General features: G+C 43.4%; 1 protein-coding gene across 1 annotated transcript in view; it reads left to right on the forward strand.

Moving 5' to 3' along the window:
- The window catches only part of LOC102516561 (beta-galactosidase), a 73706-nt gene that overhangs the window by 6568 nt on the left and 45622 nt on the right, over nucleotides 1-21516 (forward strand). Inside the window, 6 exon segments of the mRNA XM_014563050.2 lie at nucleotides 12564-12733; nucleotides 14845-14995; nucleotides 15371-15431; nucleotides 16545-16639; nucleotides 18448-18628; nucleotides 20664-20722. Coding sequence (XP_014418536.1) covers nucleotides 12564-12733; nucleotides 14845-14995; nucleotides 15371-15431; nucleotides 16545-16639; nucleotides 18448-18628; nucleotides 20664-20722 — 717 coding nt within the window.

The raw sequence follows: 21516 nt of genomic DNA on the forward strand, positions 1-21516 counted from the left end.
TTCAATCCACGAACACGGGATGTCTTTCCATTTATTTGAGTCTTTTTAAATCTCTTTCAGCAGTGTCTTGTAGTTCTCAGTATATGAGTCTTCCACCTCCTTGGTTAAAGCTTAGTCCCAAGTATTTTATTCTTTTTGATGCTATTATAATTGGAATTGTTTTCTAAATTTCTTTTTTGGACTGTTCATTGTCAATGCATAGAGATGCAACTGATTTTTGTATGTTGATTTTGTATCCTGCAAGTTTGCTGAATTTATCAGTTCTAACATTTTTTTTTTTTGTATATGAAATCTTTAGGTGTTCTGCATATAAATAAGATCATGTCATCTGTGAAGAGAGATAATTTTACTTCTTCCTTTCCAGTTGAATGCCTTTTATTTCTTTTTCTTGCTTTGTTGCTCTGGCGAGGACTTCCAATAGTATCTTGAATAAAAGTGGCAAGAGCAGGCATCCTTGCCTTGTTCCTGATCTTAGAAGAAAAGCTTTTAGTCTGTCACCTTCGAGTATGATGTTAACTGTGAGCTTTCATATGTGGCCTTTATTACGTGGAGGTACTTTCCTTCTCTTCCTAATTTGTTGAGTGTTTAATCATGAAAAGGTGTTGAATCCTTTCTATTTCTGCCTCACTTGAAATGATCATGTGGTTTTTGTCCTTCACTTTGTTAATATGGTATATTCTGTTGCTTGATTTTCACATGTTGAATCATTCTGTCATTCAGAATCTCACTTGGTCATGGTGTGTAATCTGGTCCTTGGTTTTTCTTTGAAATTTTCAATTACTGATTCAATCTTCTTCCTAGTTATTGGTCTGTTCAGATTTTCTGTTTCTTCATGATTCAGTCTTGGTAGGTTGTATGTTTCTAGGAATTTATCTGTTTATTCTAGATTACCAGTTTGTTGGCACACAATTGTTCACAGTAGTCTCTTATAATCCTTTTTTTTTTTCTGTGACATCAGTTGTAATAGCGCCTCTTTTATTTCTGATTTTAGCCATTTGAGTCCTCTCTTTTTTCTTAGTTAATGTAGCTAAAATTTTGTCAATTTTGTTGATCTTTTCAAAAAACCAACTCTTACTTTCACTGATTTTTTTCTTTTTTCTCCCTCATTCTCTATTTTATTTACCTCTGCTCTAATTTTCATTATTTCCTAGCTAGCTTTAGGTTTAGTTTTTCAATTTCTTGAGGAATTATGTCACTTAATAGTTCTTTTACTTGAATCAGGATCTAATAACAATATAATAAATATTGTATTTGATGTATTTCTTAAATCTCTCTAAGTCTGTAAAATACCCTCCCCTCTTATTTTATGTCATTTGCTTGTTCAACTTAACTGGATATTATATCTTGGTTCTTTGGATTTGTGGTGGTGTTTAACATGTACTGTCCTCGTATTTTCTGCAAACTGGTAGAGGCAGACGTCTGTTAAAGTTAGAACTAGAAGCTGGATAGATTCATGTTCAACTTTTCCCCTTTTATGGTAGGAAGACTTCATTGCTTTCAGTGATGCTAAGATTGACCCATGGGTCCAGGTGTTGTCAGCTTGGCCCCTCTGCTAGAAAGTTTCACGTCATCTTTTCATCTAATGCTTCAGCAGTCATTGATGATTGTTGCCTAAAGTCATTATCCCACTAGGGATTGTAAAGTGGTGATTTTTTTTCTTTCTAGTTTGATACATTGAATACAGAATTTTGTAGGCCAGAGTACTAAACAAGCTTTCTGGGAATAATTAGTTGACTTTTATATAATGAAGAGACAATGGAAACATTTTACCTCAGTTCTAAGTTCTGAAGGAATTTTTGTAGCATTTAGAAATGTAATCCTGCCATCAGTCCCCAAAACAGTGATTCTCAATTTCATCATTTCTTCTGCATTTGCAAGCTGTGGTTCTTCTACAAAGAATTCTGTTCTTTCCCTTGATTCATCAGTTTTCAGAATGATGAGCTGATACTCCCAGCAAACTCCAAGGATAACCAATAAGCTTTGGTTTTGGGTGGGAGGGAGTATTATGAATTTGGCTATTTTTATATATTTGGCGTGTTTAAACCCATTGAAATGGTACATCTTTTACTGCTCAAAGTATCCCCATCTTTGGCCAGTTGGAGCTCCTTCAGATTGGCTTCTGTGTCATTTTGTTGTAGCCCTAATAGTTTTGATAGTTTTAGGCTTATTTTGTACATATTCTGCCCCTGACTTGGATTAAGTAATTTCTTAAGGAGTCCTGGTTTCTTTTAGTGAGAAATATTTAGCGATCATAATTTAAGTGCTAGAGGAGATAAGTGCTAGTGTCATTTCTAAACTGTTTCTATGGCTATTGCTAGGACATATATATTTTTTTACAAAGAGAAAAAATTTTTAGTTATATTAATATTCCCAATTCAAATGGGAGATTATGGTTGTTTTTTTTTTTTTTCTTTCTTTTTAAATAGACTCTTTTTTAGAGTAGTTTTAGGTTCACAGCAAAATTGAGTGGAAGGTGCAGAGATTTCCTGATTATAGGGTTTTTACTTAACTTTGATTTTTATCTTTGTTTCTATTTTACACTGAAAATTTTGGTTCATAACAACCGGATATAATTACCTCTTTATCCTCCTATGTATTTCATAGATTCAAAATAGTAATAAAATATTATTAATAGGATGAAATCTGCTAGATGCAGGTTTATTTGTTTGTTTTACCTGAATACAGTTCAAAATGTATTTTTATCCTTAGGCTCAACACACTCAAAATACTATTTCAAATTCCCTTGAAATGATTCTTTCCTGTGTGGGAAGTTAGGTCTGTTTTTAACATTTAGGAATTATTTTATATTTTTAAATTTTATTTTGGTTTTCTTAAATTATGCACGTACCTTTTCTCTGAGAGGAGGGGGCAGAATTAAAGCTGTAAATGTCTGGGAGTCCTGGGGGGTTAGGAACTGGTCCTCACCTGTGCTCATTCCTCTTCCGTTCTTCCATTTTCCTTCCTCTTCCATTGTAATTTACACTCTTTATCCACAGTTCTCTGGAATGCTGAACAAATATCTTTTTGGAACAAGAGAGGCATGAGTAAATAAAATACATAAATATATAAGCTATAGCAGATCATTCACAGATTACCCCAGATTCATATTGATCATCACCCTTTGTTCCCCAGCCTGTCTGCTGGAATGGTGCTTTCACGACATTTGATGTTTGAAAGGCTCTTAGGTTGAGGAATGTGCACAAGTCATGCAAATATAATTGTTTTTAGTCCTGAGGACTAGGAAACTTGGGGAATGTTCCCATTACCTGGTGATATAAGTATTGATGTTGTGCTTAATTTTTAAAAAATGCTTATTTACCACTGAAATAATCTAAATGGTATCAATAACTTGAAACATGTTATATTGGATGGTATTTGGTCCCTGATGTGTTTTTGGTCTGAGTATATTTCATTTGCACTGTGGTCTTTTCTCTCCGATATTATATGCATTATGTACATTGGGTTGGGCTGGGGTGTGGGAGCTCTGGAAGGTGTGGGCTTTGGCTTGCTTGGAATTGCTTTTTATTTTGTGAGTTCTGTGACCTCCTGCACGTAAGAACTGATGCGACCACACCCGTGCACATGTGAAATAAAACAATGTCTCTTCCATATTCGGTTCCGGTGTCAGTTCATTTAGAAGGGGCAGAATTCTGTTCTTTCTCTTGATTCATCAATTTTCAGACTGTTGAGTTGTATTTTGGGGAAAAAATCTCTGAAGGCGGGTTTCTTTCTTTCCTCCTCCCCTCCTCGGCTCTCCATTACCTTCCTTCTGTTAGTGGTGCCACAAGTCAGTGGTGCCAGCTCTTTGAGGCTGGATCCTCTCAGGTCCTTAAACACTGAGAGGGATCATGGAGTGGGTTTTCCCCGTTGATCTTGGCCATGACACTCACCAGTTAGAAGCTGTCTCTTAGGTGATGCTGCTTCTGTAGCTGTCCATAATCTCCCCTCTGCTGCTTTTCTAAATTACAGTTTCAGAGGCTTGTCACTGCTCCCCAGGTACCATGGTGGTGTCTGCATATCAGACCAGCGAAACAGCTCAGGGAGTATCCTGACAGTCAAGACTGATTATGGGAGAGCTGGGCAGTTAACAGTGTCCTGGGGCAAGAGAAAGACAGTGTCTTGCTGACAGGCAAACTGCTTTTGACCCTTTTTATTGATAATTTTGAAAAGCTTAGAACATTAGCTACAAACCAAATGCCAGAGGCTGTGTTGATGATTCCAGGAATGATACCACACCCACACGGTAGCTGCCTCTGGGTTTCCTGCTTGGTTAAACAAGTAATCAGCCAGCATCCACCAGGCTCTGTTTTTTACAGGGGCTCATGGGTGACCTGCATTGGGATGTGATGAGGATGTCCAGTGAGTCTCTGCCGGGGAGGCACCAGGATCTGCAGTTCCGGGAGGAACTGTGGTCTTGTTCAGATTTATCTCGGGTGGAGGTAGGGAGTGGGCAACTCCAGGACGTCTGCTTGGTCCTTCCCTCCACAGTGACTCATGATGAAGAGTCTAGGGGCTGTTAAGTAAAGCCATCCCAATTTGCGCTCAGGACCAGGGACATCAGTGTGGGGTAGGTCCTCTGATTTGTTGGGCCCACTTGAGAAGGACTTGGGCCAAGGCTCCCTTTCCTGTGGCCAGAGAGCAGTGAGGGTAGGGTGGGGATCATGGCATCTCAGGAGCCCTGGCATCCAACTCAGACAGACTGCATCCAACAGTCCTCACACGGTCTGGGGGTGCCTTAGGACACAGGTGCCCTGCATCCCGTTGGGGAAGGATTATTTGTTGTGTGTCCTTAGGGTGCTGTTACAGGGCCCTCCCTCCCATCAGTTGGCTGTAGACCTGCCTCAGAGCTGGGAACCGGACGAAGGAATCACGAGTTTCCACTGTAGTGGCAGACCTCAGCATTTTGCTCATGAGTAATTGATTCTTTTCTTGTGAGACTCATCAGGCAGCGCCCTTGCTGGTGGCCCAACCATCTCACCCTCTAGAAGGCTGTGGTTTACAAGCCCTTGCCTGAGGTCACCTCTGTCAACATGACCTGGTTGCCACCCTGGTCTGGCTGGTGATAGTGGTGACTATGGCCACCTGCCTCTGGCCGTCAGGCGGTACCTCTTTGGTTATCCCGGAATCTCATCACCCTCAGTGACACTAGGGAGCATCTTCTGTCCCCTGCGCACAGAGGACAGCCCTCCTGGGGCTTCTGGAGGATGCCAGGGCCGTCCTCCCTGCTGCGTTCCTTACAGCATGGAACATCCTCTGGCCTGTCCTGGGGAAAAGAGCCAGATGGTGGGGTGTCTGGTCACCGTTTTTACCTTCCCACCTCTGGGAGCCATCTCCCACCTTCCTCTGGGTTCCAGAGGAATGTTCGTCTCACTTCTTGTTAGACAGATAGCACATCCAGGTTCCAAGGAGCCCGGTCCCACCAGCACAGGGACTGGGCTGAGGTGCCTTTTCTGTGATGATAGCTTGCAAGTCGCGGGAGAGCGCACCGTGTCAGGAAACTTCCCTCTATCCAGCCTCACGTTCTGTCCCCTCAAGACCCCCTCTCAGTGTCCCCTACCCGTCATTAAGTCCTGAGCATTGTCTTCCTGGCAGGAGATACAGATCTCTTTAATTTTTTTTTTTTTTTTTTTTTAGTTTTGGTGGGGGTTATGTTTATTCATTTATTTTTTAGTGGAGGTACTAGGGATTGAACCCAGGACCTTGTGCATGCACTCTACCACTGAGCTGCTCTCCCCCTGTTATAGGTCTCTTTAAACATTGCCACGGAAGCCTCTGACATTCAAAGAACCCCCCTAAGTGATGGCTGACGTGAGCCTGTCAGCTAGCCTCTGTCTTCAAAGCTTCCATGTCTGTTCATAAAAGCCAGCTGACCTCACAGTCCTTACAATTACCAGCAGTTACCCCTGCCCCTCAGCCCCATTCCATGGGAAGAGCTAATACAGATGCCAACTCCTCCCCTCTGCCTGTGCCTGCTCCCCATCCCGCCCAGGTGAGGGCCTGAGTGTTCCTGTGTTTGTGTTTGCACACCATGGGCTGTCACCACCTCCTTCGCACCAGCTACAAGGTTCTTACTGCTGTGTGACAAACAGGAAATGAGAAACCCAGGTACAGACTCTCATTGTAAGTATCTGCCGTTAGGCCAATCCTGGTACCAAGTATCTTAGTTTGGGTTCCTCCAGAAGGAGAATATAAAACAAGGGCTTGAGTGCTGGTGATCTAAAAAGTGGTCCACGAGGGACAGGTGGGAAGAGGTATTGTGGTTCCATCTGGGTGACAGGACCATTCTGCCAGAGTCTCTTGGAAAGTACACAGAATGTCTTCAGAATCATCTGCCTAAGAGTAGAGAGTGCTTTTGTCCACTCAACTTGTTGAGGGCTGCCCCCAGGGGCGTGGACACCCCCCACCCCTACTCCTAGGTTCCTGGGCGAGCAGGTGCCCGTGGCGTAGGGGCAGGACAAAGACTTGAGATGTGAGTTTGAGTTGAGACGCTGTCAGCACAAAGTATACGGAGCTGACACAGGACTAGCCACAGGAGCTGATGTAGGTTTGTTTAAAGAAACCCCTCTTGACTTTCCATTTATATGTCTCAGAGATCTTTCCCGTGGCAAGAAGAGAGTCAGTACTCAGGAGCTACATGATATTTCATTGTGTGTGTGTGTGTCTGTGTGTGTGTACATGTATTCATATGTACCATACCATTCATGTCACATACCATAAAAACCACAATTTATTTAATCAGTTCACTCTTTAAATTTTTTGTTTATTTTTGTCCAGTTTTGATGAGAAGTAATTGACATGTATCACTGTGTAAGTCTAAGGCGAACAGTGAGATGGTTTGATTTACGTATTGTGAGATGATGACCACAACAGGTTCAATGAACACCCATTTTCTCATATAGATACAATAAAAAGGAAAGGAAAAAAATGGAGAAGGGAAAAAATGTTCTCCTTATGATGAGAACTTTTAGGGTTTACTCTTTTTTTTTCATTTTTCAGTTTTATTAGGTAGAATTTTTACAATTTGACTGCACATATACAATGTATCGCATATAAATACATATACACAATATACTACACATATTTAAAAAATTTACGTATATGTACTGTTCATTGTTTCTAAGAACGTTTAGAGCTTTAGCTTTTCAAACTTACATAATTATCAAGGAATAAAGCCAGCCACAAAATTAAGAGTTAATTCAAAAAGATGCATACACCCCGCTATTAACAGCAACATTGTTTATAATTGCCAAGACATGGAAGCATCGTAAGTGCACATCAATAGATGAATGGATGAAGAAGATGCAGCATGTGTATGTAATGGAAGACAACTCACTTAGCGTTTACTCTCTTAACAGCTTTCCTGTATATCACACAGCCATGCCACCTATAGTCATCAGGTTGTACGTTACATCCCTGATACTTACTGTCTTATAACTGGAAGTTTGTGCCTTTTGACCACCTTCCTCCAATTCTCCCAGCTCCCAACTTTGTAATTTGTGTCAACATTTGACTAGGAAAAATTGTCACACATACAGAGAGTTGAAAAAACTTTACCCTCACCATTCAGATTCTACCATTAACATATTACTATCAATCCATCCTTCCGTCCATCAATCCATCTTATTTTTTGGGTGCGTTTCAGAGTAAGTCACAGACATCAGTGTAGTTCCCCTCAAATAAATCAGCGTGTATATCATTAACTAGAGGTCAGTATTTGTTTATAGTTTTTTTTTTCTCCTTTTGAGGTCAACTTTACATGCAATGAAATAACACCAATCTCAGTGCACCACTTGGTGAGTTTTGACAAATGCATACACCTGGTAATCCAAAACCCTGACTCAGCTACAGAACATTACCATTGCCCCAGGAAGTTCCGTCCTGTCCTTTCCCAAGTAGTACCTGCCCCTCCTCTCCCAAAGGCAGTAACTCTTCTGATATTTTTTCCATCATAAATTGGACTTGCCTGTTCCAGGACTTCACATAAATGGACTCATACACTGTGAACCTTTTGTGTAAGGCTTCTTTCATTTGTCAGCATGACAGGTTTGAGATGTACCCATGTTATTGCAAGTATCGGTCGTTCTTTCTTTTTTTATTGCTGAGTAGTCTTCTGTTGTGTGGATATGCCATCGTGTATTTATTCACTTACTTGTTGAGGGAGGACTTTTGGGTCTTGCTTCCAATTTGGGGCTATTATGAATAGAGCTGCTATGAAAATTTTCTATAAGTCTTTTCATGAATTTGTTTTTGTTTCTCTTACAACCAAGAAAAGCCCTTCTTTTGAAGTGCCATTTGGTTTCAGTAGTGTTGCAGAAACTTTTTAAAGGCACAATTGTATGTATATCCATGGAGAAAATTCTGTTGAAAAGGGTAAATGCATGTTTAAAAAATGTTTTATTATGGAAAATTTCAAAAAAGACTGGGGAGGGTATAGCTCAGTGGTAGAGCGTGTGCCTAGCATAGACGAGATCCTGGGTTCAATCCCCAGCACCTCCATAAAATAAATACATAAACCTAATTACCTGCCCCCCACGAAAACAAACAAAAAATACAGAGAGACAGTGCCCATGATTCCAGTTACCCAGCTTCAGCAGTGATCAGTTTGGCTTTCCATACCCTCTACTTTTTTTTTTTTTCCCTTTTTCATCTTGATCTACAGTAACCTCAGATGTCACTCCACCCATCAGTACTCCTCCATGTATCTCCAACAGATGAGGACATTTTTTTCTTTTGTATAATTATGCCATTATTATTCCCAACAGAATTAAAGGCAGTTTAAAAATTCTATCTAATGCCCAGCTTATGACTAGATATTCCTCTCTCAACATTTTTTTTTTTTGTCAGTTTGTTAAAATCAGGATCCAGGCCAGCTTCCTGTGCTGCACTAGGTTGTTATGTCTCTTAAGTTCACTTCTATTTTCTAGTAATACTCTATCTTATTTTTATTTTAATACCGTCAACTTGTCAGAACAACTCTATCACTGGACTTTTAGAATGCCGACATTTCAGATTCGGCTTCTGGCTTCCTTATGCTATTATTGTTGAGAATCAGGTTCAATGGAGATTTAAGTCCCATAATGAGGGCTGCTTCTGGGCGGGGCTGTGTACTTCCTGCTAAATCACCACAGGAGAGTCACATCTAGATTTACGAGCTTGACCTGGAGCAGAGGGATCACGTAGAATCTGCCTGATCCCTTCTTTGTAGAATTCCATCGACCTTGCTGACGGTTTTAGCATCCATTGATGATTCTAGCTTAAATCCATTATTTCACTAAGTATTAGAAAAGGGTGTTTTTTCAGATTGTGTTATTCCATCTGCATTGATCAGCTGAAATTCTGTGAAGAATTTTCCATTGTCAACTTTTTGGTTACCCTGAAATATAGTTTTTATGTGACAGGGAAATACCCTTTATTTGTCATCTTAGGAGTCATGAGTTGCTACTCTAGTGATCTCCAAAGGTGACCAGTGAATTCTTTTTTCCCCTCTGTGTATGATTATGAACTCACAAGTGTCAATAGCCTTGCACTTTTTTTTTATTCCAGTTGATGTATCTCTTAACTTCTCTCTCTAATACAGCTTTAACTTTCTTTTATTGTTATCAATTTTTAAAAATTATTTATTTATTTATTTTATACATACATATATATATTTAATGGAGGTACTGGGGATTGAACCCAGGACCTTGTGCATGCTAAGCACACGCTCTACCACTAAGCTGCACCCTCTCCACCAAACTTCTCTCTCTTAAAAAAAAAAAAAAGCTCAAACTTTTCTACCTGAGGCCAATGGGAGCCTCTTGAGGTTAGCCCCAGCCCTGTGCATTCCACCTGCTGCCCCCATCATGGTCCGTGACTCTGCATCCTTTATTGCCGTTTCAAGAAAAGGCCAGAGTGCCGAATGTTTGGAAACACATGTTGGATCCTCATTCTTCTCTTCAAGTTGCTCTCCATAGCTCTCCAGGCCCTTGAACGTGGACTTCAGGGCTCACCCAGCCTGGCTCCCGCCCGTCTCCTCTGTTCTGGCTGCCACGGGGCTTCCTCTGTGTTGAGGGTCCACTGCTCCTTTGCTGCACCCTGCCCTCCCTCCGCCAGTCCCCACTGTCTCCTCTGCCAGTGTCACCCGTCTGCTTGGCTGGCTCTTCCTCATCTCAGGGCTTAGCCTAGCCCGGTCATTCTCAACCCTGCCTGCATGTTACACCATCTGGGCTGTTTTAAGAAATGCTAATGCCTGGACTCCACCCAAGAGCAATTAAAATCTGAATGTATGGGCAATGAGGCCAGACTTTGCTATTTTTAAAAGCTTGCGCAGGTGATTCTGATGTGGCCAAGGCTGAGAACCACAGTTTGAGGTGGTCCTTCCTTGGGGAAACTTGTCCTCACTCTCCAGGCTTGCGTCACATGCCATTTGTTGCTGCTTCAGTCTTCCACTCTAGTCCTTCCCCGCCAGCTGTACTGAGATGTTATCGATGAAGAACACTGTATGTGTTTAAGGTGTCCAACCGGCTGATCTTATCCACACTTTACCATCTGGGCCTCTCTATGTTGACTGTTGGGTTTCTTCTGTGCTAGATAGAAGCCTCATGTGGGCTGTGGCCACATCTATGTCCTTCCTCTCTGTGATTACTCAGCACATAGTAGGTGCTTGGTAATATTTGTAAATGGTTGGTAGGTTGATATTTGGGCTGGATTTGGAGGTTGTTTGAATGGAGGGGTCATGCTTTGCTGTGTGGGACCAAGGCCAAATTCCACTGTCTGCCAGGATCACTTTTCTCCAGTCTCATCTCCTCCTCCTCTGAACACCTTCCCCTAGACAAGTGGACTTCAATCAGCCGTTTCCTTTTCCCAGTTCTGCCCAGAGTTGCTACTGTCTTTATATCTGTCCAAAGAAGTTGCCCAACCCATGAGCCACCTTGGAACTCACAGAACTTGTAGGAAATCCTTATTTCACATTTAATCACATACATGCTGTGAGATGCTTTCAAAATTATACACTGGGGCATCTGGTAGAAGAAATAATTTTTATATTTTTGTGAGTTTCTTGCTTTTGAGTGGCAATGAAAGTGTTGTTTACTAGAAGAATAAAAAGATATCAAATTTACACTGGCCTCTTAAAAATGATTCTTAGATTATTTATTTGCTTATTTTGAGTTAGCTTTATTAACTCACATACAATAAAGCTTTTCATTTGCCCCTAAGCAATCTGATGAGTTGTCTACCTTTAGTTACAATGCTTTAACTCTCTTGGTGGATTTCAGGCCAAGTGTGATCTAGGACCCTCACTCTCACAGTTGTTTCCAGATATGGCCTCTAGGGAAGCCCCCAAAGCTCTCATGGACTGTGATGCTGCTATGAAAGAAAAAAAAAAAACCTTAAAAAAATTGCCTAATGATACACAAGGAATCTCACCAACAATGAAAGACACTAATTAAATGGTTTCTTGTAGCCCTGGTCCTGTAGGCGTCTGAGATCTGTTGCTGCCTTTTCCAACCACCAGAGGGCAGTGTTCTATTCAGCCTCACAGTCAGCCTCCCCTTTGAGGTCTTCCTTTCAAATCCCAGTAGCATTTCAACTCCTGAACTTATGTCCAGACAGTGTCTCTAGAAATTTGATTTGATTTCTAGAAATAACATCTTACATCACAACCCCACACACACCCATCCATATGCAACTCTTTATATGTATATATTAACAAAAGTTTCATAAAATAATACTTGTCTTTACTATGTGCAATATGGTGATATTTTCTATTCTCTTCAATTAAAAAAAGTGCCAGCTTTGACATTAAAAAAAAAAAAAGTGCCAGATTGCAGTCATGGCTCACAAATTGGGTCGCTGATACTGCCTTCAGTTTTGTTTACTCTGACATCCCGCGTGTTTATGGATGAAGAGGCGGAGGATTAGAGAGGGATGCTCCGTCACCGTGGGTGAGGCTTCAGGGCTTCCGACTGCTCATCTGTTTATTTGAGCTCAGTGACATTCCTGTTGAAGTACACTCAGTGCTCCGGCAGGTCACAGCCACAGAGGACAGGATGTGTGTATGTGTGTGTGTGTAGTGTCCCCAGTACACTGGTTTTTACCACACCACAAGAAAAGTCACCTGCAGCAGGGTTTTCTCTTTGGGAACGTAACTTTTGCATCTTAGCCACTGATTGTCACATTGGTGCCGTCCTCTGGAATCTTGCACAGGGGTCCTCCTCGCCCTGACTCAGCCGTGGTTTGTTTTATAGCCCAGAAGCTGACATTAACTCCAGCAGCACATACACAAACTTAAGGGGTAGGGAATCACTTGCCACTGCCAAAGCATCTGCTTCCACAAAAAAAAAAAAAAAAAAAAGTTTCTGCTGTATATAGCACAGGGAACTATGTTCAATATCTTGTAATAACCTTTAATGAAAAAGAATATGAAAACAAATACATGTATATATATGCATGACTGGGCCATTGTGCTGGACACCTGAAATTGATGCGTTGTAACTGACAGTACTTAAATTTAAAAAAAAAAAAAATCTGCTTCTGAAATGCAGGAGGTGCAAGTTCTCACGTGGTCCTATCTTGCTTTGTAGAACGCCTCCCAGAGGACGTTTGAGATCGACTACAGCCACAACCGCTTCCTTAAGGATGGCCAGCCGTTCCGCTACATCTCAGGAAGCATCCACTACTTCCGCGTGCCCCGCATGTACTGGAAGGACCGGCTGGTAAAGATGAAGATGGCTGGGCTGAACGCCATCCAGATGTAAGTAGGAGGGCTCTGAGCTCACCCCAGCCTGGATGCTTACACCTGGCTGGGGGAGGGGTGTGGAGGGGCATGGCTGCATCTCTCAGCGCGGCTGTCCTATTGCTCAGAACAGGGACCGGCATAGCCTGGTGTTCCGGGATCACCTTGTCATGACTGGCCCTTCTTCAGACAATAGCTGCTTCTTCCAACCTTGAGTTTTGTCACCAGAAATCATAAAATGAATATCAGCTTAAAAAGGCAAAGGGGGGAAAGACAAATATATGCTATCACTTATATGTGGAATCTACAAATGAACTTATTTTACAAAACAGAAAGAGGCTCACATAGAAAACCAACTTATGGTTACCAAAGGGGAAAGGAGGGGAGGGATAAATTAGGAGTTTGGGATTAGCAAATACAAACTACAATGTATAAAATAGGTAAACAGCAAGGTCAAGGTGGGGAGGGTATAGCTTCGTGGCAGAGCGGGTGCTTAGCATGCACAAGGTCCTGGGTTCAATCCCCAGTACCTCCATTAAAAGAATAAATAAATAAGTAAACCTAACCACCGCTCCCCCTAAAAAAAGAAAATGGGAAACAACAAGGGCCTAGTGTAGAGCACAGGGAACTATATTCAATATTTTGTGATAGCCTATAATGGAAAAGAATATGAAAAAGAATATATATATATATACACATATATATGTGTGTGTGTATGTATATATATGTACATATATATATATATCTGAATCACTTTGCTGTACCCCTGAGACTAACACAACATTGTAAATCAACTCTACTCCATTAAGAAAAATAAAAGGCGAAAGCAAGTAACAATGATTGTTTGCTGTGTGCAGGGCACATTACATGGATGACACCCCTTCTCCAAGGTCCCCAGTCCCATTCACAACTGGTGAAACTGCAGTTTGCTCAGGCACGTATTTTTGGCCAGAGGTCCAGCTGGGATTTGTGTTTCTAGGCAGCGATAGCTCTCTCAGCTCCTAGGGAGTTATGCCTTGTTAGGTAGATTCCTGAAACCTCGTCTGTCTTTGTGGTTCTGCTGGGGTGATTCTGTAGCCCAGGGTTACAGTATTACCCCAATAACTATATCTCCTCATCTCTTCTCTTCTGCTGTTGCAAGTTGACTAAGTGAGAAGGAAGCTGGGGTGGCTGGCCACTCTGGTTTTTGCACTGCTGATGTGGATTGCTGATAACTTTTCAAAGGTAAAGGGTGAGAAAAAACCCAGAGGCAGATTCCCCAGACAGGTAGTTTAGGGGAGAATCCCGATTGTAATTCTGGTTCCAAGGCCACTTGGACCTGTCTGTAGTTTCAGCAGTAAGTTGAAACAAGACTGTATGTTCCAGGGAACCGTAAAACCAGGGTATTGCAGGAAAAGGACACAAGCCAGAGGTCATCAAAGAGACCTTTATGATGGCAGTGGGTGGCTTCATATTTCAATTTGTGTTTCCTGCTGCAGGATGCCGGGGGGAGCTGGTGGGAGGTTTTGTTATTTTACCTCCTTCTTGCACTTCCTGACAAAATCTTTTATCGGCACGACATAGGGGTTGGAGATTTTTCCATTTTTATTAAAAAGTATTTTTCAAAAAATTAGTATACTGTTAATCACTTTAGCACAGATATTTTCATTTTTCCTAAGGCTTACACAGGCTTATGTAATTTTTACATAATAGTAATGCATGTCCATGTAACTCTGTATTTAAAAAAAAATACAGAAGTAATTAGGTTTTTATTTATTTATTTATATATTTAATGGAGGTACTGGGGATTGAACCCAGGACCTCACGCATGCTAAGCTCAAGCTCTGCCACTAAGCTGTACCCTCCCCCCATATATATATATATATATATTTTTTTTTTTTTAAAGTCAAGCATTAACTAGGAAGGGGCACTCTTTGTGAATCAGACACTTAAAAGTGTCTCCCACGAGTTTGATTCACTTGGTAGCTTCTGTGAAAACTCAAGACCAGGTTTCTTTCCCAAGAGGCTGCCAAAGGCAGATGTCTGTGTGTCCTGTGGGTTTAGAGTTCTGCAGACTGTTCGGAAATGAACATAGGACACCTGGATTTTTGAGCTGTTCCCAGGAAGGGGTTGTGTGTGTGTCTTGGCAGGTATGTGGCCTGGAACTTCCACGAGCCCAAGCCAGGACAGTACCTGTTCACCGGGGACCACGATGTGGAACATTTTATCCAGCTGGCGCACAAGCTGGGGCTGCTGGTTATCCTGCGGCCTGGACCCTACATCTGTGCGGAGTGGGACATGGTGAGTGCGGCTCGGCTGGCCTCTTGACAGGCAGGGTCAGAAGGCAGAGATGCGCACGCCCGGAAGTCAGTTTCCTCATCTGTCAAAAACGGTTCATGGTGTGGGCTCTGTCCTCCTCCCAGGGTAGTTGTGAGATTAAGTGGCGTAATCTATCTAAAAGGCTTTGATTGTCAAAATGTTGCATCCATGCAAAGTGATCTTATTTTTACTGTTTACAATTTCTAGTTTCCCTGAGTACAGACCAGAAAACCCAGTTCAAATACCCTGTCTCCATGACACTTTTCTTCTTTTCCCTCACTGTTAATAGTAATTTCTGTGTCCCCCAAGATCTTTTAATGGCTTCCTCTTTTTTTCTCTTTTTTTCCCCTATCCTAGGGAGGATTACCTGCTTGGCTATTAGAGAAAAAATCTATTGTTCTCCGTTCTTCTGATCCAGGTAAGTTGTTCTGGATGTCTTAAGAGAATTTAAGAAAGCTTAGATAATTTATATCAAAAGGATTGGGGATTTTGGAGGCTGGGGTGCCCCTGTGTGAACACTTCTGAAAGTTTAGCCAAAGAGTGAGTGTGAGTCATTGTCCAGACACTGAGTGTGCAGGACTGAAGGCTTCCACCAACGACTTGACTGGATCTCACAGAGACACTGGTGACTCTTTGAATTGGCACTGGGCCCCGATTGCCGTTGACCAGTTGACTTCCATGCTTTCTCTGCCTCCACTGTTAGTGTATCACTTGGCCAGGGGTAACTTCCAGCTGACCAGAATGGCGGATGTAGTTTCTGGGATGGTGTCACTGGAATGGTGTCACTGGGTTTCACCGGATTTCTGCGATGCCTTCTATTCCTTTGTCTACTTTTACAGAAGGATCTGCAAACGATAGATTATTCCCCCCTGTCTTTTTAAACCACTAAAAATTATTTTAGCTGTAAACCCTTGTCAATCAGAAGGTCCTATTTAGCTGCATTTCTATCTCCTGAAGACCTGGGTTTCTCTCGGTGAGGAAGTTGGTCCTAAGAGCAGCTAACGCGGCTTAAGTTTGCCATGTAAGAGGCTGGTGCAGGATGCTCCAGGTGCGTTTCCTTCTTGGTGTGCAAGTCTTACAGTTTGCACTCTTGGTGCATCATTAGTGTCTTTCCACATATCTCATTTAATCCTTACGACAACTTTATGAAGTGTGTACTCTGTTTTCCCCATTGCACATTGTAAATATATAATTGATAAGAACTTAAAAAAAAAACTCTACTGTGACAGAGAGAAGGAGGCGTCACTCTGTCACCTATTTCTTCATTTGGCAAGTGTTGGTGGATGCCTCCTGTGCTGCAGCCTTTTTGTCCTAGTGGCAGGGACGGGTACCTGGCCCCCTGGTCCCTGTCCTCTGAGAGCTCAACCTGGCAGGACAACTTTCATCAGACATTTAGTGACTGTTGCCCCCCATCTCAGAAGGTAGTTGTTGAATCCAGTCTATCTGATCTCTGCTGCCAGCCCCCAGGTGACAGGCTGTGTCTCCTTGTAGAGAAAGGTGTGTGATGGTGTTAAATCTGATTGTTTTCCAGATTACCTTGCGTCCGTGAAGAAGTGGTTGAAAGTCCTTCTGCCCAAGATGAAACCCCTCCTCTACCAGAATGGAGGGCCAATTATCAGCGTGCAGGTAATGGAGGAGAAGAGCCCGGGCAGCTGGGGGAGGTTTCCATCCACCCACGTTACATGTGGCAGTGAAGCAGGCATGAGCCTCTTTTGTCTGTTTCTTTAAGAGGCAATGCTGGAGGAGGGTATAGCTCAGTGGTGAAGCACACGCTTGGCATGCATGAGGTCCTGGGTTAAATCCCCAGAACCTCCATTTAAAAAACAAAGAACAAATTTTAGTTACAAACCAGAAATAGACTCATGGACATAGAAAACAAACTGTAGTTGCCAGAGGGAAAAGTTGGGGGATAGATTAGGAGTTTGGGATTAACAGACACACATTACTATATATAAATTTGTACAGGTTAAGGTTTTAGGAGCCTATTTTCCTGTGTGCAGGTTCCAAGGCTGGAACTGGGTGTGTCAGCACGACAAACGGGGTCTTCTTCATTTCTCTTGATCTCAGGTTTTCTTCTGTTTCCCTGGTTTTTCAGTCTCTGCTTCTCCCTAAATCACTTTCAGTTTTTAACTTAATTTCCCTTTATTTATTGCTTATTTTGTGTGTGTGTGTGTTGGGAGGAAGGAGGCAATTAGGTTTATTTTTATTTATATTTTTAATGGAGATACTGGGGATTGAACCCAGGACCTCGTGCACGCTAAGCACTCATTCTACCACTGAGCTATACCCACCCCCAGGTTTTTTGTTTGTTTGTTTAATCCTATAAGAATCAGTTCTCACTTACTTAGGGATGCTCTTTGCCCCACTGAGAATTCTTGCTTCAGAGCAGGGGTTCCCATACTGAGCACCACTGCTGCTTGCATCCGACAACTCTGTTATGGAGACTGACCGTGTAGGATGTTTGGCAGCTTCCCTTGTCCTCTGCTCGCTAGAGGTCAGCAGCACACCCGCCTCTAGTTGACACCCTCAAAATTCTCCAGACAGATGTCCCCTGGAGGGCAAAATAGCTCCTGATTGAAAACCACAGTCGCTACTGAGCACAAACAGAACATCAGTTATTGAGTGCAAAATGGGAAACACCCTGAACGTTTGACAGTAGGGAACCCAGTAATTGATGGTTTATAACTTCCCTGATTATTCCAAGGGACATTTTGCAGAATGTATTAAGGAGAAAGGTAACATTATAACTGGTGCATATAATATGATGCCAGTTTTGAGGACAGAGAACAATTACTGTGTATTATTTGTATATAATTAAGATGTGCGTGGCAGGGAGCATATAGCTCAGTGGTAGAGTTTGCACTTAGCGTGCCCAAGGTACTGGGTTCAATCCCCAAGACCACCATTAAAATGAATAAATAAACCGAATTACCTCCCTGCCCTAAAACAAAACAACAACAACAACGAAAAACAAAGATGTGCATGTGTTTGTGTAAGAATCTAGAAGACCATGCCAAAATGCTTACAGTGGTTATCTCTGGGTAACAGAATTATTAACAGATGATTTTCCCATTTTCTTTTCATTTTTCTTCATTTTCTAAATGTTTCTGCCCTGAGACGGTATTAGTTATGTAATGCTGAAAGTTTCCATTATCTGCTATAGGGGAGAATGTCACTACCGTTCAAGTACTAACATGTTGGTTGTTTTCTGCTTGTTATTTCTGGGGTTGGGGGGATGGTTAGTAAATAGAAGGTATGTTTTATGCTGTGTTGCTTTTTGGAAAATGAGTTTTGAGGACTGAGTGGTGGAGATATTTGGGGGAGTGACTAAGCCTTGTCATCTCCCAACAAAAGCTTTGCATTCGAGGGACGAGGGACGAGGGACGACGTTGGCATCTCCTGATTTCTTCCCCGCCCTCTTTTGTAATTTGCAGGTTGAAAATGAATACGGCAGCTATTCTGCCTGTGATTACACTTACCTGCGTTTCCTGCAGAGTCACTTTCGCTCCTACCTGGGTGAGAAAGTGCTTCTGTTCACCACTGACGGGGCGCACGAGCGGTTCCTAAAGTGTGGGACGCTGCAGGGACTCTACGCCACGGTGGACTTCGGAGCAGGTTGGTGCCAGCCCTGGAGTGCAGGGAACTCGCCTGTCACTTCCGCTTCTTTCTGAATAATGCATCACTCTGAGAACTGTGACCGGCTGGAGGTGGTTTTATCTTGCCTGACCTGTTACGTGCTGTGTCAGGTGCAGAGGTCCCACACAGGAAAGCCTGGCTGGGATGCTTCCGGCTGTGATGACGTTAAGAGATCTTTGTTTCAGTTGAGAGCAGCTTTCATAATGGACATGACAGCTAAGTGCAGTGTTGTCCTGAAAATGATCCTGGACTTTTTTCCCTTTTTTTTTTTTTTAAAGGACACTATTGGGACAATTGAAATCTTCGAATAAAGTCTTTAGATTAGATAATAGTATTCTGTCCATGTTAATTTCCTGTTTTTTATCATTGTATTATTATTATTTTTTAACAATGCCCTTGCTCTTAGTGAATGCACCCTGAAGTATTTAGGGGTAAAGGGCCATCCTGTATATATATATTTATATAGAGAGAGGGGAAAACAGATAAAATAAATGTGGTAAAATGTTAACAACTGGGGAATCTGGGCGAAGGGAATATGAGTTCTTTGTACTGTTCTCAGAGCATTTCTATAAGTTTGAAATTATTTCAAAATAAAACATTACCCCTTCCCCACCTCCCAAAAAAAAGACCAGCCCTTCAAGTAGCGTAGAGACTCTGCTGTTCCCCCGTCTGAAGAATAAAATGCACATCCAGCACTGCCTTCTCATGAGAAGGATGTACAGAAGGCTGGAGTCGCATTTTTAAAGCTCCAGTGAGTTGGGGGTTTCTAGAAACATGGTACACTGCTCAGAGCATCCGGTGCTGAAGTAACACATCTACAGAGACCTGCACAGGAAGTGGCAGCCTGGTTTCCTCCTGCTCTGGCACCTTTGCCAACACAGTGATGAGAAACCACAGCACTTTTCTGTCGGGAGGAACACATTGAAGATGACGACAAGTTTGTTGCAAGCATCATTTGTATGTGGGATGACAGCATGATTGCTGCTGTGGGTTCAAGGACAGACGCTGCATGGCCGGCGTACCTGGGCAGGTGGGGCTGTGGTGGCTTCATTCATTCGTGTGCAAGAGGGGCATTGCCTGGGGCCAGACCCCGGGAGAGACTCCCGAGAGCAGCATTTGGAGCCCACCTAATGTTTCACAGCGCCTTCTCTCCTGAAAGCTGGCCTTCCAGAGAAGCCCAAGGTCTGTCCAAGAGCAAGGGGTTGTTTGGAGACTTGGCTGGTGTCCTTTCCACTCTGAGACACCCCCTGCGGGAACTGGATCATGCAGTTTGGGGCCGGGGGTCCTCTGCTGTGGCTGGAGAGAGTCTGTTCACACGCACTCTTTCACTGATGTAAGGCAGCCCATTACCTCTCCTTGGAGAAACCGTTTCTCTTCCTGGAGGAGGACGGGGGAACAGAAGACGTGGGAAGCAAGACAAGATCCAGGCATCCTAATGGAATATTTCAGAGGAAAAAAATTGAGAGCAAGTGGCCGGGAATGGCTGGTGATATACGAATTCAGATTTAGAGTGTACTCCATCATTCGGGGCTAAACATAATTCAAGCACATTCATCCCTTTGATTTGCTAACTAAGTGGCTGATATTTGTGGCACTATTATGTATGTGGTGCCTTGGTGGCTACAAGGGAGTATGTTCAAGGCAGGGCCATCCTGTAGGGGGCATCTGGGTCAACCAGATGTTCGAGTAAACTGAGACACACACCAGACATGTGTCCAGGCACTGGGGAGCCAGAGGAAGCACATGGCCTATACGTGGTGACCTCCCAAGGGAATGCAGCCGGGAGAGGCCACGGGCAGCGTCACAGAGCAAGCAACATTCTGTGGTCCCCACAATCTGTCAGACGGACCGTCTGAGTCTCTGCCTGATGCTAGCCTGGAGGTGTGCCAGGCCCATGGGCGTGTGGGAGGCAGAAGGGCGGGGGCCTGGGGCTCAAGTCCTACTGAGGGGTCTTTTTATTTAACACCTGGGCATCCCCATGACTGACCTTTCTTCTCACTCTCTGATTTTTCAGGTACCAACATCACAAATGCTTTCCTAATCCAGAGGAAGACTGAGCCCAAGGGACCCTTGGTGAGAATCGGGGGTTAGATGTGGAGAGACTGTCCACCTGTGCTCACTTCAGGGCCGCTGTTGGGGGAGAGCGGCCACCCGCCGTGGGCGGTGGGCGTGCAGCTTCGGTCTCTCCGGGTCTGAGGTCAGCCGCTGGTGGGACCGTAGGGACACACGGGTGACAGCAGAAGCAGTGTTCCCACTTGAACCTGAGACCTACACCAGAGGGGGAGGGACAGAATGGGAACTCAGGTGAATGTCCCGCCGAGGTCAGGCTCCGCGTGCTTCACCACATTTGGTCCCCGTGACGGCTCTCAGAAGTAGTGTTATCGCTCCATTTTCAGTGAGGCTCAGACAACATGTCACTTGCCTGGGGTCGTACAGCTGGTGAGTGGCAGGGCCGGGATCCCGAGTTCAGGTCTGTGTTTCTTGAAAGCTCTTTGTGACAGAGCTTCTCCATCTCCGATGTGCCCACACATCATGTGGGAATCTTGCTAAAAAGCAAATGTTGATCTGTTGGGTCTGGATGGGGACTGAAGTTCTGCATTTCTGACAAGCAACCAGTGACGTGGGGATGTGGGTTTGCTGGCTGCCCTGGGAGTCACAGGGCTCCATGTGGGCAGGTGGCTGGGAGGTGGAGGTCCTGGCAGGTGTGCCCAGCCCATGAGTGTATCACTCTCTGTGCTTAATTGTCACTGTCACTCGCCCAGTTTCAGGGGTTGTGTCCTGTGCCTTCTCTGCAGCAGGTCAGGCTGCCCTGCCTGTGTACAAACCTTCACACAAAACAACCTTTTCTGAGCCTAGCTTCTGAACCG

The sequence above is a fragment of the Camelus ferus genome, chromosome 17 (genome assembly GCF_009834535.1).
Source record: "Camelus ferus isolate YT-003-E chromosome 17, BCGSAC_Cfer_1.0, whole genome shotgun sequence".
Lineage (NCBI taxonomy): Eukaryota > Metazoa > Chordata > Mammalia > Artiodactyla > Camelidae > Camelus > Camelus ferus.